This window comes from Macrotis lagotis, chromosome 1 (genome assembly GCF_037893015.1).
Source record: "Macrotis lagotis isolate mMagLag1 chromosome 1, bilby.v1.9.chrom.fasta, whole genome shotgun sequence".
Taxonomy (NCBI): domain Eukaryota; kingdom Metazoa; phylum Chordata; class Mammalia; order Peramelemorphia; family Peramelidae; genus Macrotis; species Macrotis lagotis.
This window is the reverse complement of record NC_133658.1, coordinates 715,998,589-716,015,573: the sequence shown is the minus strand read 5'-3', so window position 1 is coordinate 716,015,573 and position 16,985 is coordinate 715,998,589. Positions and strand designations below refer to the sequence as shown.

The following is a 16,985-nucleotide window of genomic DNA, read 5'->3' as shown; positions in this document are numbered from 1 at the left end:
GTGTTGAGAAACCTAGCACTTCACCATGCTGCCTTTATTTCTTTTCATTTCCTTTTTTTTTTTACTGGACCTGTGATTTGATTAATATAAGAAATTTTTAATGAGGAGAGTTTGCTTGTGCAGGCTTGTACCTGTTCTACAACTAACAGTCTTTGAGATTTTTAGGGCAGAGAGGTTAAGGGAATTGCACAGAAGCACAACCAATATGTGTTAGAAGCATCACTGGTCTTACTAATTCTGAGAACAGCTCTCTATATACTACATCATGACTATTTCCCTAGATTAGATAATAATAAAGTTTTAAAAAGCAATTATTTTCCAATAACCTTATTCTCATTAAAAGTCCATTCTTTTAAACTTTTTTTTCTGAAAACATTATATACTAAAAATAAAAAGAGAAAGTTTCACTGATTCTAATAATTAAGGACAGGTTCTAGGGAAAAAAACAGAATAAAATAAAGAAAGCTTAAGCAGAACTAGAAAAGTAGCAGCTTATAATTGACACTTCAAATAGAATAGAATAGCAGCAAAGTTCCCTAAATCCCTGAATAATGAAGTTTGCTAGCGTGGTCAGACATTAAGATATAAAAATATTAGAAGTTAGAGAGATATAGATACATTCCCATTATTAGATAATTAAGAAAAACTGTTGTGGAGAAGCAAAAGTCATCCAATGGCTGTGTATAAAGTAATCAGTCAAGGCTTGGCTAGACAATAAAACAAATGCTTGGAACATAGTGCCTTACAATAACTCCTTAAAAGTAGGAAAACTTTGCCTTTCTCTGACATCCTCAGATAAATATTAAATATGTTAAACTAGTGCCAGGACCAACAAAAGAAAGCATAATATAAAAACTAATTCCCATCTATTATATATAAACACAAATGTAAATATACATACAAATATGTAGATATCCATATGCATATAGACACATATATATGCATAAAATACACATATATGCATATGCATGTATCTATCCCTGTTGCAAAGTCAGAGACCAACTGCTAGGAAAAATCCAACTTCATTCCTGGACCAAACTCTTGCAGATTAATTATGCTTACCTGTTTTGATGGGCTATATAATGAGAACTAAGCTCCTCAAATGCTGATCTTCTTATGGTTGAAAGATGTATATCCTATTACACACCCCCTTGACTCTGATCGTAAATAAAGTAAGAGTTGAAGCTGGTGTTGGAACATAAAGATGTGGATCTTCTAGAAGCTGATCACATTTAGCAATATAATTTTCATAAGAAGGGAAAGTAGAGACAACAATACCACAAGGGAGTCTGGAAAATAAGTGATGATGGTGCAGTGATTCTGTGGCAAGCAGCTCTAAAAAACAAATGGTGAAACAATTATGGTTTGGAAGAAGTTCAGTTGAAGGCCATTTAAAAAAAGAAATGGGAAGGTTTAGAAAGTATAAATTTGGCAAGGCATAAAAATATCAGTGTTACGATTTTCAGAGGGCTTCATATCCATTATCTCCTTTGATCCTCATAACTACCTTGTAAGGGAATTTTGATAGATGGTATTATTTCTTTTTTTATTCCTCTAGAGAATTTAAGTGACTTGTTCACAGATAGTAGGAAGGTTAGATTAGAACATGGGTCTCTCGATTACTTGTTTAGGGCTTTTTTTTTCCTACTCTATGGCCAGAAAGACACATGGAAGTTAGAAAAGAAAGTGAGGTTCTGAGTTCACAAGAAAAGGATGTTGCTAGTGGAACCAGAAATTAAACACACACACACATACACACACACACACACACACACACACACACACACACACACACGTATACACAGACATGCACACACACAGATATATATATATATATCACATATATTTAAATTATATATATGTGTATGCATTCATATTCATATGAATGAATATTAATATATACCTAATGCAATGACTGTAAGGGCTATATGACCAAAATGATGAGACCTGAAGGAATGGGGGGGAGTACCTGAGGTATGATATATTCTATTTAGACATATTCTTAGGCTACTGGATACAGAAAGTCAAGACTCAAGGTCAGAGAGAGGATAGAACAGAATGGCAGCCAGCTCCTCACTGGGGCCTGCTTCTGTCTACTTCATCTATTCTTGCAATGATAAAGTAGAAATAGCAAGGACTAATCAGAAGTTCCTGATTGTGACAGAACACCAAATGGAAAAGAGCTAAATTTTAAGTTTTGGAGTAAACTAACACTCTCCCAAATTCCCAGATCCTGTAATCTAATAGAAGCCAAAATCCAACACCAGAATTACCGTGGTTCAGTAGTCAATGACTTATAATTTAAATTCCATATGCCAGACATGTATTGGAGTTTTCTTGTATTTACTACATCCTTTGACTGGTCAAAAGATGTAAGTTGTGCCTTTCTCAGAACTCTTGCCTTTAGAATATTACCATATTTTATTTGGAGGTGGATGATATCTATGAGAAGTTGTGAGCACATAGTCATAGGGTAGATTTCCCATTCCAAACTACTTACTTTTAAAGATTCTTTACAAATGTTTTCTATAACTTGGTTTGAAAGAGGTTCTTAATCTGGAATTTATGAATATTTAAAAAAATTATTTGAAAACTATGTTTCAGTAAGTCATTTTCCTTTGCAAAAAAATAATTTATGTGAAAAATAAAAAGTACCATATACAGTATTTGTTATATTTATGAAGAACTTAGTCAACACCAAGTAAAATGAGCATTTCCTCATATAAAATAGAACAGAAAAAGAGAAAATGATGGTAAATATCACATACAACTTGCTTTTACATTGAAATACATCACAATAAAAAATAATAATACATAATATATAATGTTTCATTTGCATAGCATTTTAAGGTTGCCAAAACATTTTAAAGTTATTCTCTCAATTGATCCTTAGAACCATCCTGTAAGGTAGTTGAATTCTTATCCCCACTTCTACAGATGAGGAAACTGAAACTGGAAAATCAGCCTCATATGATACTAAAGTACCTGAGCTAGGCAGATCTTGTAGACTTCAAATACATAATTCTATGCACTATGGAACTCTCCCTTTCCCCCCCTTTAATAGCTACCATTTTTGTGTTTCCTTCTATGCTTTTCTGTGTATTTGAAAAAAATTTCAATTCACTGACCTTTTTTTCTTTTTCTTTCTTTTTTGAAGGTTAACCTTTTTTACTATTTGCTTTTCACTTCAAACTTCCCCCTCAATGAAAAAGAAAAAAAGTCCTCAAAATATGAATAGTCAAGCAAACAACTCCCCACCTTGGCCATGTCCAAAATTCATGTCTCCTTCTGTACCTTGAGCCTGTCACCTGCCATGGATTGTGAAGCATGCTTCATATCTATTCATCTGGAATAGTGGTTGTTTATTGTCATTATTATATATATTTTCCTCTGGGTTTTGTGTTCTATGTGTTTATCAGTTCAAAATGTGTTCCCATGGTATTCTAAGACCATCCCTTTCTTCTTATATTACTTTAATATTTTATTATATTCATATTATATTTATTATGTTCATACTATAATTTCTTCAGTCATTCCTCAATTGATGAGTTAACTTCTCATTTTTTGCTATAACAAAAAAGAGCTGCTATGGTATCCCAATAGTATTTAGCATAGTTTTGTGTCTTAATTTAATAACCTTAAAAGCTTATAACTGCCTTAAGACTTTTGGGACACTGAATTATATGTACTCTACTCTATTTGCATTGTTGTGGGTGAAGAAGGAGAACTCCAGTATACAAGATCATAAGACTAGTACTCAGAGAAACAGAGTAGATTCTAAAGGAGGTGGGGCATAGGTTCAAGGTTATGTTGTATTGATTTGCCTGTCTTCACGAAAGATACAGCTTGATTTGACCTATAAATTTAACTTCGGCTTTTCTCTCTCTCTCTCTCTCTCTCTCTCTCTCTCTCTCTCTCACACACACACACACACACACACACACACACAAAAATATATTAGGAGTTTAGCCCTGAGTAAGCCAATGAATCTGTTTCAACTTTTTTTCCATATGTAAAATATATGGATAATAGGACCAATATTACCTATTTCACAGGTTGTTTTGAGACTTAAATGGCATGATGTATGTAAGAGCTTAACATGCTCAGATGTCAGATGTTATATAAATACCAGTTATTATCATTCTTTTTTTTTGCATGACATTGGGGTTAAGTGACTTGTCCAAAGTCACGCAGTTAGGTAGCTATTAAGCATCTGAGGTCACATTTGAACTCAGGTCCTCCTGACTCCAGGGCCAGTGCTGTATCCACTGCGCCACCTAACTACCCCTAGTGATTTTGATTCTTAAGAGAGTATCTACTAGATTCAGTGGGTAGAGTGCCAGACTAGGGAGTTAGGAAGATCTGAGTTCAAATCCTGCCTCAGACACTGTTAGCTATGTGACCCTGGGCAAATCACTTTCAACTTTATTTCCCTCATATATAAAATGAATGAGTAGACTTTATCTGTATAAGGTCCTGCCCAGTTCTCTGTCTCTAAACTTTGAAAGCAAAGCACTAGAGGAAGAGGACTCTTAATGTATGACATGTGTTCCTTTGTTCTTCAAATATTTCCCTGTCAATGAATCATCAATAACAGAAAATATTCCTCTTATTTAATTAGTAAGAGAAAACAAATTGGGTAATTTACTTTAATTTTCTAATGACTTAACATTTTCCTTCATTTTTATTGATGTTCAAATTGAGGTTCCTTCCTCATTCTATTTATCTCAGTTCCCAAAGCTGTCTGTGTCTCTTTTAATAATCATTGATGTTTCAGTCCTTTGGGGTAGACAAGATGTATTAGGTCGACACTGAGGACTTATTAGTCACAGCTCAAAATGATAGCAAGAGCAATAGAAACTTCAGAAGTGAGATTAAATAAATAAATAAACAAACAAATAAAAGCACCTTACTTGATGGGTATATATATGTGTGTGTGTGTGTGTGTGTGTGTGTGTGTGTCTTCTATTGTGTTCTATTGTTGTAACAAATGACTAAAGCCAGATAATTTGAAAATACATAGTTTTTAAACTTGGTCAATAGATATCCAAGTGATTAAAATGCTTACAAAATATTGAGTACACCAATAATGGAGAAATGGCGGGGGGGGGGGGGGGGTGGGGGGGAGATGAACAGGAGAAAGGAAAGGGTGGGGCTTTTGATCATTACTTTAGGATAAAAGCTGTATAGTACTGTTCAATTTATAGGAAAATAAATAAAGTAAAAGAGACACTTAAGATCCCAGAGAGCTCTTTTTATCAAACCAATCAGATATTTGGAGTTTTGGTGTTTTAAAAGAATCAATGTTTCTTTCAGAGTAGTTTGTCCTGTTCAAGAAGAAGAAAAGGAATTCAGCTTTACAAACAAGTAATGCTACTATTGATGGAAAAAAAATAAACAATGGAAAGAAAAAATGATTTAATGAGAGTGGGACTGTGCACCTATTGCCTAGCTTGTCACCCTTGTACCCATACTTGACCTTTTACCTGAACAATGAATTCCTAGATTCTAATTTACCCATTCTCAAGTAGTTGTTCTGAGCCAAAACCTCTTTTGGAGGGGGAACGGACTTCAGAAAAATACAAATCAACCCCCCAATTTTATACAAGGGGAATTGGAGACTTGGAGAGGCCATAGTCACATACACAGTGCATGGCAGAACTAAGATTCAAACCTAGGTCTTCTGACTACAATCTTGTATTCTTTGCATTTAGGTTTCCCTACCACCTAGTTTAAGTGAGAGTAAATGTGCAAAAGTTGTTTTTTCCTTGCCCTACTCCCCCCAAATAGGTTTCAATAATTCTTTTAAGAATTTTAATGTTTTAACAGTGAATATATGGTTGCTTAGGTCACAGGGCTTTCCAACTTTACTTTTAAAAGTTTTTTTTATTAAAACAATAGACAATATATTTTGATTCATTTTAGTGAGAGCTCTGTGGAAGCTAGGCTTTATTTACTAAAGGATTTAGTAAAACCCACAGGGGGCTGCATAAAATTGCCCTGTGGTCACATTTTGGACAGCCCTGGCTTAGGATAATAAAAGGGAGGAAGTTAGGAAGTTAAGGAAACTTTGAATATTTTTTGATTATTCATTTATTTTGTTTCTATATTGTCCATTTCCTAGTTTATTCCACCACCTTCCAGGGAAAGGTGGATTGGTATAAAGAATAAAAAAGAAATAGGGAAAGAAATTCAGTATAGCATGCATATTGTTTCATACCTATAGTCCTCCACTTCCACAAGAAATGGAAGATGTGTTTTCTTATCTATATCTTGTCTTTTAATTACAGGATGTTTGACTTTTTTGTTGTTATTTCTCATTTATGTTATTGTATTCATTGGATTTTTTCTAACTCTTCTTATTTTGCTTTGCTTGTTCAAAATCATCTTTGTTTCTTATTGTTGAGTAGGATTTCACTACATTGAAGTACCATGATATGTTTAACCACTCCTAATAAATGGGTAACTACTATTATTTTCCAGTTCTTTGCTACCACAAAAGTCTTGTTATTGGTAATATGATATAGATGAGACTTTTTTGCTTTCTATCTAAGGATAGATTTTTTGAAGTGAGGCCTTTGAGTCAAAGGTTATGAACATTTTAATCACTCCCCCAACCATAACATGGTCTAAATTGCTTTCCAGAATGGCCAAACAATTCACAGACAGATTTTAACAGTTAATACAAGTTTTTTCTATATATTTTACAGGTAGCCTGTTCTCATTTTTTTCTCATTTTCCTTTATTGTCTGGCTAACCACCCTTCTTTCCACTTTTATCCACCATGACATTAAGTAAATGATGTCATGGCATGCACATGATTTAGATTCAAGTGAACGAGTATTGGTACTACTCTTCCAAAATCATCTGAACCCAGTGGCCTGATGCAGTAGGAATAGGACATCTGGTGTTGGTCTGGATATAATGGGAGACCTTGCACTTTTAGATGTGGGTCTTTTCCATGTCACCAAGATATCTTGATGCTTCAGTATTGTCAGGCTTAGCGGGGTTTACTTGGCAACATTCAGTCAAAATTTCATAACTGATAGCTACACCCATTTGGTTCTTTATCCAAACATACATATTAAATGTATAGAACCATGCAATATTGTAGAAGCTATATAAAATAAAGTCAAGGTATAAGTTTAGATGTAGATTCTGTTTGGCAAAGCTGTTAGGTGTCTCATCTTTCTACAATGTTTCACCAGTAGTGTCAAATTCAAATAGTACTGGGAATCACTAAATTTTTCATAAGGATCTCTGATGGCCACATATTACCTTAATTTCAAAATATATTGTTATCTATGGTTTATTGCATTTTTATTTAATTTGTTAATTATTTACAAATTCCATGTTAATTTGGTTCAGGTCTACTTGGTAGTGTTAACTTATCTTCTGTTTGTTATCAATGTCCTTTGCCAACCACAACTTTGACTGTAAGATCCCCAGGTTTAGGGAAGAATCCTCTTTCTATACTCGCTGTTTTCTACTCCCTCCCTCTATGCCACTTTCTACACTCCCTGTTTTCCTCTATGCCTGGAGTCCAGCAGTTAGATAAGAACTGCAGAATGGACAACACACTGGATTCAGAGTCATTTCAATTGAACTCAGCATACCTCAGCAAATACTCACTAAAGTATAAAATATCCCACTTGGTTTAGCAATCCAGAAGACCTAAAGGCAAATCTTGTCTTCAGGCCTTACTGGTTAGTTGTGTGATCCTGAGTAAGTCTTCCTTAAGCCTTTGTGGTGATAATAGCATTTACACTTGAGAAACCATTTTGCAAACCTTAAACTTTAAAGACTTATGGATCCCATAATGAGATATAGTTTGCCTTTCTGATTTCAGGTGGGGTCAAGTTCAAGGTCTAATAAGCAAGATTCCTGTCTTCAGGTTAGGGATTACTGTGTTATATATGTTTAAATGCATACTTTTTAAGCTTACCAAAAGGACACAAATACAGGATTTTTCAGTACTTGAAGCTATTTAACTTATGTTCTGAGATGGAAAGAAAGGCTCTTGGTTCAATCAAAACAGAGATAATAAACATTTTCCCCAAATCTTGTGGCAAATCTGAATCCAAGGACAAAGTAATAGGTCAGTGAGTATATAATCAAAGTACAAAACTAAAGGTAAGACTTGGCTATGTATGATGCTCGTTTTGAGTATTTGCAGAGAGGCTACTGCATCCTCACAATGGGAACTATCTAAAAGTGGAATGAACTACATTTTATAAAGGGAAATCTTCCTCCTCTTTGGATTGGACTATCTTTTGCCTGAGATCACTTTTAATTTCAAAAATATTGATATTCTTCAAACCTTTGATTATTGAATCCAGTTATACTGGGCACTCTAAATCAAATGCAATATAAAAAGAAGAAATATTAAACATTTTCTTCCCTAAGCCCTTGTCTTCCTACACTGATCTCTATTAGTCATCTAATATATAATTATAGGTAATATATACCTATTTTCAAATTTCAGTTGTACTATTTATTCTAGACCTGGGATTCTTAAACTTGTTCCAAAAATATTTTAATACTGGTATTTTAATATAGTTTCTTTCATTTAAGGCTATATATATATATATATATATATATATATATATATATATATATTTGCAAGGCAGTGGGGTTAAGTGGCTTGCCCAAGGCCACACAACTAGGTAATTATTAAATGTCTGAGGTCAGATTTGAACTCGAGTACTCCTGACTCCAGGGTCCATGCTCTATCCACTGTGCCACCTAGCCACCCCAAGGCCCTATATATTTTACTTAATGTATTTAAAAACATTATTCTGACAAGAAGTCCAAAGTTTTCACCAGACTGCCAAAGGAATCCATGACAAAATAAAAGTAAGATTATTTTGGCTCCCTCCTATTTAGAGATTTTGTGACTTGGTTAAGGCTTCTTTGAGTTTTAAGAATTCATGTTGCCTCCCAGGATGTCCTTTCCTCCAGGGTACCTAACTCTTACCCACTTAAACCTGCAGTCCTTAGTGGCTGTTCCTCTAAATTAGAATTTCTTAGACTCCATGGTTATCTGTGGGGAAAATGAAATATGGACCACCACTTTTCTGGGATTTTGTATAGGGAATCCCTATTGAATTGTGTTATATATGTTTAAATGCATGCTTTTTAAACTTACCAGTGTTAATAGATATACCCTGGGGCCAATGGCCAATAGCTATCTTTTCCAGACATAACTCTTGATGTAGTTATGCAGTTTCAGCTATCTTCTTTTGTTTGTCCCAACATACCTCCAATCTTCCCTTGGAATTTGATTTTCTTTAAAAAAATTTACTCATATCCTTATTTTTATATCACTCATATCCCTTTCTATTCCCTCACAGTAACCCATCCCTTTTAATATAGTACTTAAAAAAGAAAGTTTAGCAAATTTAACTAAAATATTGACAGGAATCTAACAGTTGATATAATGTTCCAAACCTTTAATCCCCCACCTCTGCAAAGAAGAAGAGATTTATTTTCTCATCTCTTTTCTAGAGTCAGGCTTCACCATTATCCATAAGCAATGAGTTGAATTTCTAGACTCCAAATTTAATTTTTGGAAATTCAATATAATAAATCATTTCCAATAAATGAAGCAAATCATATTTTAATAAGAACTGAATATGACACCACAATATAAAAAACTATAAAGCTACTTTCATGTATAAGAATTTGTTTATACATCGATAGCATGATTAAATCATTTCAATACATTTTAGAGAGCAACCAAGTTTTATTCTCATCTTTGTTATCCTAATTGTAATCTTTAAATAGTTTTCAGTAGGTAAAAGCAAAATAAATTCAGAATATTATTGTTATTACTGATGCCACCATAAATTATGTGGATAATTTTGTGTTATAAATTATGCAGTCACTTCTTAACCCTAGATTTCCTAAAATTTTCATACATAAATGAAAGATGCTAAGAAAATATTCTTGGATTCTTTAAAATTAATTTATTAGTTTTTTTTTTAGGTTTTTGCAAGGCAAATGGGGTTAAGTGGTTTGCCCAAGGCCACACAGCTAGGTAATTATTAAGTGTCTGAGACCGGATTTGAACCCAGGTACTCCTGACTCCAAGGCCGGTGCTTTATCCACTACACCACCTAGCCTCCCAAAATTAATTTATTAGTTAAACTATTACAAGAAAAATTTTGGGGAAAAGTTTAAAAGCCTTTGACCATCTAGATGGAGTTAGCCTCAAACATTTAAATATGAGCATTGGAAAACACTTGCAGCTATAGAAGCAGACTTTAGAACAGATCAGTTTTAAACTGTTTTGCAAATTGTCTGAATGAGATTTGGCAGGTAGATAAAAGACTTATGAATTCCCATATGGGGGATTGCAGCAGGCTCATTTGCTTTAACAGACTTTCAAAGCAGGCTTGTATCTTTTAGAACAGACCAAACACTCCAATCTGTTCCTGGCCCTGGAGCCCCTAGAGTGACCCATCTAGTCAACTGGGGGCCAAGCATTAAACTGCAAATGAAGTACCTGTTGTGCAGAAACACTAGTCCCAAAAGGAACTGTTCTCTTGGGGGTAAAAATAGCCTTGTAGTTGACTTCCAAAATATCCACATAGTCCTATTCAACAAAAATGTACATTAACTTTGCTATAGCTTAAGAAGAATTACATATAAATAGATAATTTACTTCTTTTTCACGTTGGCTTCTTAAAACTTCACCTAGTGAGAAAAGAAAGATTTGGTAATATTTAGAGACTTGTCAATTGCCACTAAAGAAGGCATTTCCACAGGCCCAGGGAAGTTCTGAAGAGTCATTTCTTTGGTAAATAACACCTCCTATTCCTGATGGTATTCGAAGAATGAGAGTTAGGGCATGTTCCAGATTGACAGTGAAATCAACTATGAGACCCTATTGATAAAATAATTCATACTGCAATTGAAACTTCCCAAAGAGGTGAAAATTTTGTTCAAATTCCCATAGTAGATCAATGTCAGCATTGACCTTAGAGTCTAGATCTTTGAACTTAGCTCCTGTCCTTTCCACAAAATAAGTGGAGACTATCTACTTGCTACAGTGTCCCATCACAGGAGGAAGCTGCAGAGAAGAGCTCCATAGGGAAAACAGAGGGCTCTGAGGCCTGAGGAGATCAGTAACCAGAGGACTCCCCTGGGAGCAGAACTGACCTTTGGCTTGGCAAAAGAAATGATTGCTTTTCTTTCTCTTAGACTGTCCCAAAGAGAATACATTCAGTTTCTTTTCTTTTCTTTCTTTTCTCTCCAGGCATATTTTTGGAGGCTTTAACCCTTTTATTCCCAAAACTTTCACGGGACCTTCTCACCACCCTCCTGATAGGTGAACATTTCATGTAATCCATTATATCAAGCCAGGCTAATACTAAACATGACTCTTACTCCCAGGTCATCTACTCAGAACCCCCCCACACCCTCAATTAGTCCACTTCTAGAACTAGAACTATATCAATACCACTTTTACTGGGGGAAGTGGGGGAAGGTGTGTCAATTTTCTCTCCAATGTAGCTTATCAAACCACATTCTCCAACCTGGTCTACTTCCTTCTTTGTATGTATTCTCTCCCTCCTAGAATGAAAGCTCCCTGAGAGCAGGTGCTATCTCCAATTTTCTATTTATCATTAACACTTAGCAAAATGCTAGGCACATAATAAGCACTTATTAAATTTGTTCATTGATTCATTCATACATTAGCACTGAAAAACAGAGAGACAAAATAGCTCTGTATGTAATATAAAAATAATACATGAATAACAATCAAGTTAAAGGATAAAACTGGCAGGATAAAGCAGGAGATAATTTCAGTAAAACTGAGGGAGTGTCACCAGAAGGAAGGTAGGTCACAGAATCACCCAGCATGGTGTGCCCTTGTCATTGAGGGTGATGTGCTCTATGAGAAAGGCAGAATTGAAGAAGCTCAAAAGAAATATATATGTAAGTTTAGAGTAACCACCTCAGGTGTTCACATGGACCCATATGTTCACATTTGTGCCCACTCTGTGGTAGAGCAATCTGAGTTCATTTCAGTCTGATCAGTCGCAGTCACTAATTTGTCTCTAACATAATGATGTCAATTTGGTCTTCTTCAATAAGGAAGGAAAAGAAGCAACCAGGGGCATGACAGTGTTGATTTACAAGTTGAACTGCTTAGATATACTGTTTTCCCAGGGCACATATCAGATTAACCAAGCATCTGAAGTAATGTATCTCCTTGGACTTCTCCCCTATAGCCTAGGGTCCTGGTAATGAGAGCAGGGTAACAAAATCGTGTGGCCTCTTCCATCTGTCTATCATGACCCCCAGTTAGTGGGGACTAGTTCACTTAGCAGAATTAGAAAGAGCATCATTTGTACTGTGGAATAATCCTCCTGTACCTTGTAGTGTGTCAGTGATAAAGGATTATCATCCCTCGGCTCAGGGATGGATAAAATGCCATTTTCATGCAGCTGTTAGAATTGGATGAAGGAAAATAGTGGCAAAGGCAGACAGACATGAAGAAGGTTGGGAGCCTGGGGAAACTACTGCTGTGTGGCCATCAGGACATAATGGGTGTAAAAAGCTCCCATCAGCACATCTATAAAAACCAGAACCACTTGGCATCTCTCTAAGTAACAAATGGATATAGTGTCCATTTTCTCCCACTACAGATAAGACAGAAACTGATTGCTAGAAGCAAGTAATACCCAAGGCTGAAAATTTTTTGTGTCCTCTGAATTTTGTTATGCAGCATATATCATAGATCACAAAGTTCACAAATCCCCATTCACATAAAGACTTAGTCTATGTAAAGTGTAAGTTTCTTGGGTCTGGTTCAGAACCTCAAAAGACTAGGGAGAAAATTTAGACTGAATATTAAAGGTAGGAAACCTATGAAACTGTCTGGAGGAAACAGAGGATGTAATAGACAAGGAGAAAAAATAAGGGAAACAAGAAAGGAAGAGGAAAAAGGTCTCTTGTTTTGGAAAAGAGTCCAAGTTTTAGGCATTTCATAATCTTCCCATTCTAGACCTGGTCCTGTGTTTTAAAGGGGATGTATGTCATATGCAAATAAATGAATTTCAAATTTTTAGGTTAGGCTGAATTCTCAAAGTAGCCCAAACTATTTATATAAAGCAGGACACAAAAGAGTTCAACTAGACATATCAAGCTTATTTCTAAACGACTTGTCTTTTGACTGAATCAGAAAACAGTGGAAAATAAGTACATGGAAACACACCTTGGGAAGCTGACAGTGAAACACAAACTACATGATATAGTGGATAGGTCCTGGACTTGGAATCAGGAAGACTGGGGTCCAAATCCTTCGTCAGAAACTGAACATCTTTGTCATCCTGGGGAAGTATCTTAATCATTCTAATCTTCAAACTATGATTCTATCTTTGTCCTTTATCCTATCGATCCTTTACCAAAGGATATGGTAAACTATATCTTATGTTCCCTTGGAATCAATGGAGCAATAGACACAATCTTCCTCAATAACATGTTGAGCAAGTAACACTTTAATTTTTGAATACTTGAATCATCATCCTTGAATCATCTTTTAAACATAGGAAACTTGAGGTCAAAAAACCAAAATGATTTGCTCAAGGTGACAGCCAAAATTGAAGCAATATATCTTGGTTATAAGATCAATGTTCTTGCCATCCCATAGCAATTTTCCTTTGCTAATTAAGTGCTATTTCCCTAACAAGAATGTCATACTTTCCCCTTCCCCACCATTGGTAAAATGTGAAAAAATAGATTTCAAAAAATGTGCTGTTTGCATTTAAATATCTAGAATCCCAGGGAAGCCAATAAACACTTACCTTTTTACTAGACAGATTTTCTATTAGCATTAAGAGTAGCTACCTTGGGTTTTATGCCAAGATTGGTTAAAAGGAAAACAGGGACATTTGGCAGAGAGTTCATTGACTAGCACTTGATAGCCAGTGTCATTGGGTCAATAACTTCGTTTATACCAGGTGCTCTTCTAAAATAAGTGAAAACCATTTCCAGAAATGTGTTACTCCTAAAATCTCTTCAGTGAAATCATTTATACTATTCCTTAATCCTATGGAGTTAATAATATATCCTCTAACTTCTTATATTCCAGGACCCTGCCCCATTTTTTTAAGCATTAATAGCACAAATTTTAAAGCTTAAGCTTCCTGTTTGTATTGTCCTTTCAAAAATCTCTGATACCTGTTGCTAGTCATCAAAACTGGGCCAGATGCCCAGACCCAAGTAAGGCCTGTACATGGCAATGACCACCTGTAGCTCCATTTCTTCTCTGTTCTTCCTAACTTTTTTTTTTTGATGATTAAGCTGAATCTCTATTCAGCTATTCAGGACCTTGGTTAATGCCTTTATCTTCTGTTTCTGGAAAGCAACAGGTCAAATTATATGCATATAATTTAAATCCATATGTGTGTCTCTATATCTCTGGGTGACTATGTGCTTGTGTATTTGTGGATGTTTGTGTTTGTGTACTTGATTTTTGTCTTTGTGTGTCTTTGTTTCTCTTCAATCCTCTCTGTCTCTCTCTGTCTCTATCTCTCTCTAACTCCTTTTCTAAAACTCACATTGACTTTCTTTATATAGAAGAAAAAAATGCTGAATAGTAAATCAAGAGACAGCATAAGAATTGATATTAATAGTTTGCCACCGAAAAAAACATGCTTCAGTTCTTTTTTTCTTTTTAAAAGTCAACTAGCAAACAAAAAAATTCCCCGCAATTACTGTGACATTTTAGTGACGTTAGTTAGGTAAAGTCACTTTCCCAAAAGACAAGTTAAGTGCTCTCTTCCTTTCATTAGCTTTTTAGCCCTGTTCCCCCCGCCCCCCCCCCCCCCCGGAGCAATATAAGGAAGTCTGACCCTCCCAAAACAGTTTTCTCGAAGTCCTGCCTGACTCAGCCCACAGAGCCTAAATGAAATATTAGCTAACAACAAAAACCGATGATGATGATTTAATAAAAAACAAAAAAAAATACTGCCTTCGGATGAATTCAATAGCGTGTTTAAGGATTCTTGACATTCTTAAAAATGTCAGATTGATTCACTGTCTGTCCTTTCCCTCATCCATCTGCCCAGTTCCTCTGTTATCCCTTTAGCCTGAGTTCTCCAAGCCCACACCATTTTCCCCGACTCCCTTTGACCAATGCACACCTCTCCCTCTCCCTCCTTTTCTTCCATCGAAGAAAGACCACCAGAAGGTCAGCAAAAGGAACGTTTTTTTGAATATGCATTTATTACAGAAATTTTAAATAAAGAAAAAAAATAAAAATTGTGCCACAAATGAAAGCACTTTAGCTGAGTAAACCCGTGCAATATTCTTTCACATGCTATCCTTTCTGCTCCCCGGATGCCACGGGCCAGTTCCAGGCCAGCCCTGCACACTACAATGGATATAGGAAAAGCGACAGTTAAAGACAATTCACAACATTCACATTCGCGGGTGTTTGTCTCCCCTCCCCTCCATTCTCGTCTTCTCCCTTCTCTTCTCTAGTGAACCCCATCTCCCCATTAATCCCCTCTCTCTCAAAACGAGAAAATTGCAGACTCACATCCAAACATAAAAGGTCGGAATACGACTTATCAAATTTATATAATAATTCTTAAGCAAAATATCCCTTAAAACAGTGCGCTACAATCAAAATGTAGTTACCGATTGTCCCCTCCGGTGGAGAGGGGACTGAATCTGGGAATGTATTTTGTTTGTTTGTTTTGCTTAGTTTGCATTTCTTTGTGGTGAAGTCTGTGGCGTTGTCTGCGGCGAGGTCACATTCCGGGTGCGCGCCTCCAGGCCAGGCGACCAGTCGGATCTTTGCCCCAGGGATTCCGCCATCCCTCTCCACCTTCTTCACTTTCCCGGAGATCCCGACCCCACCGGAAAGCTGAGGTGCGTATCTCTCCCTTCGCGGAGGCATCCCCGCACCTCAGGCGACCGGACATCTCCAAAGCAACAAGAAAGTTATTGCCCCTTTGCTCTCCACCATCCTCCCCACCCCTTTCATGACTTTTTGCTGAACTGTCCCAGAAGTGCGCAGAGCTGGAGAGGTTTCTTCTTAGGGCGGGAGGCTTTCAAAGAACAGAGCGAGACTAAGAAGAGGTCGCTTCATCCCTTAGGTAGAAGAAGACAGCGACCGAAGCAGACGCCGAAGAACCGTTAGGAGGCTGCGACTCCGATAAGTTTCTTTCGCCGGGTCTCGGATGGTTGAGAGGCGCAGCTGGGTTTGGCAAGGTGGGTGGGCGAGGGGGTGGGGGGTGGGGCAAGCTATGGCAAAGGAGGGGAAGGTCAGTAGGGTCCCACCACCACCGCCTCCACCTCCTTGGACGGTCGCCTGTCCTTCACCAGGAAGTTGATCATCCCCTCGGACTTGATGAGCAGGTTGCAGCCGAGGAAGAAGATGCCAAAGACCACGGTGAGTGAGAGAACGCACATGACCGCTATCTGGACCACTCGCATGATGTAGAGACTCCGTTCGTCCTGCCCGCTCTCCCCGAAGCCATCATCCGTCACCACGGACGCCTGGGTGCAGCAGCGCAGGACCCGCTCCAGAGAGTCGCTGGTGTTGCTCAAGAAGAGCCCGGCCGCCTCCGTCTGGTTGCCCAGCGCTGGATTCATGGCGCGCCGGGGCGCGCCGAGTGGCGCCGGGTCGGAGTGGGTGGCGAGCGGGGTGGCTGGAGAGGAACAGGTGTCCCGGGGTGGGGGAGGATGCTCCGACGGACTCGGACGCTCCGGGGCGCCCCACTCTCCTCCTTCCCTTTTGCAAACCGCGACGGTCTCCGGCTTCTGGGAGTTTCCAGGAGCCTCTACGGCGCTGCCAAGGGCGGCAGCTTCCTTCCACCAGCAGCTTCTGCCAAGGCTCTGCTCTCTCCCCTTCCTGCTCGCCCGGGGGCTGTTATAAGTTGGCTGGGCTGGGATAGCACTGACCGTGGGAGGTGTTGGCAGCCAAGGGATGGCTGTTCCGAGGGAAGAGCGACCCCTCCTGTTCT

The 16,985-nt window shown here is 37.4% G+C and overlaps 1 protein-coding gene across 1 annotated transcript; it reads right to left on the bottom strand.

Annotated features, from left to right (window-relative positions):
• Positions 1-16,265: 16,265 nt before the first annotated feature.
• RPRM (reprimo, TP53 dependent G2 arrest mediator homolog) lies at positions 16,266-16,663 on the bottom strand. The gene has a single exon (XM_074236960.1). The coding sequence runs from the start codon at positions 16,612-16,614 to the stop codon at positions 16,285-16,287; it is 330 nt and encodes a 109-aa protein (XP_074093061.1). The 5' UTR covers positions 16,615-16,663; the 3' UTR covers positions 16,266-16,284.
• Between the last annotated feature and the right edge of the window lie 322 nt (positions 16,664-16,985).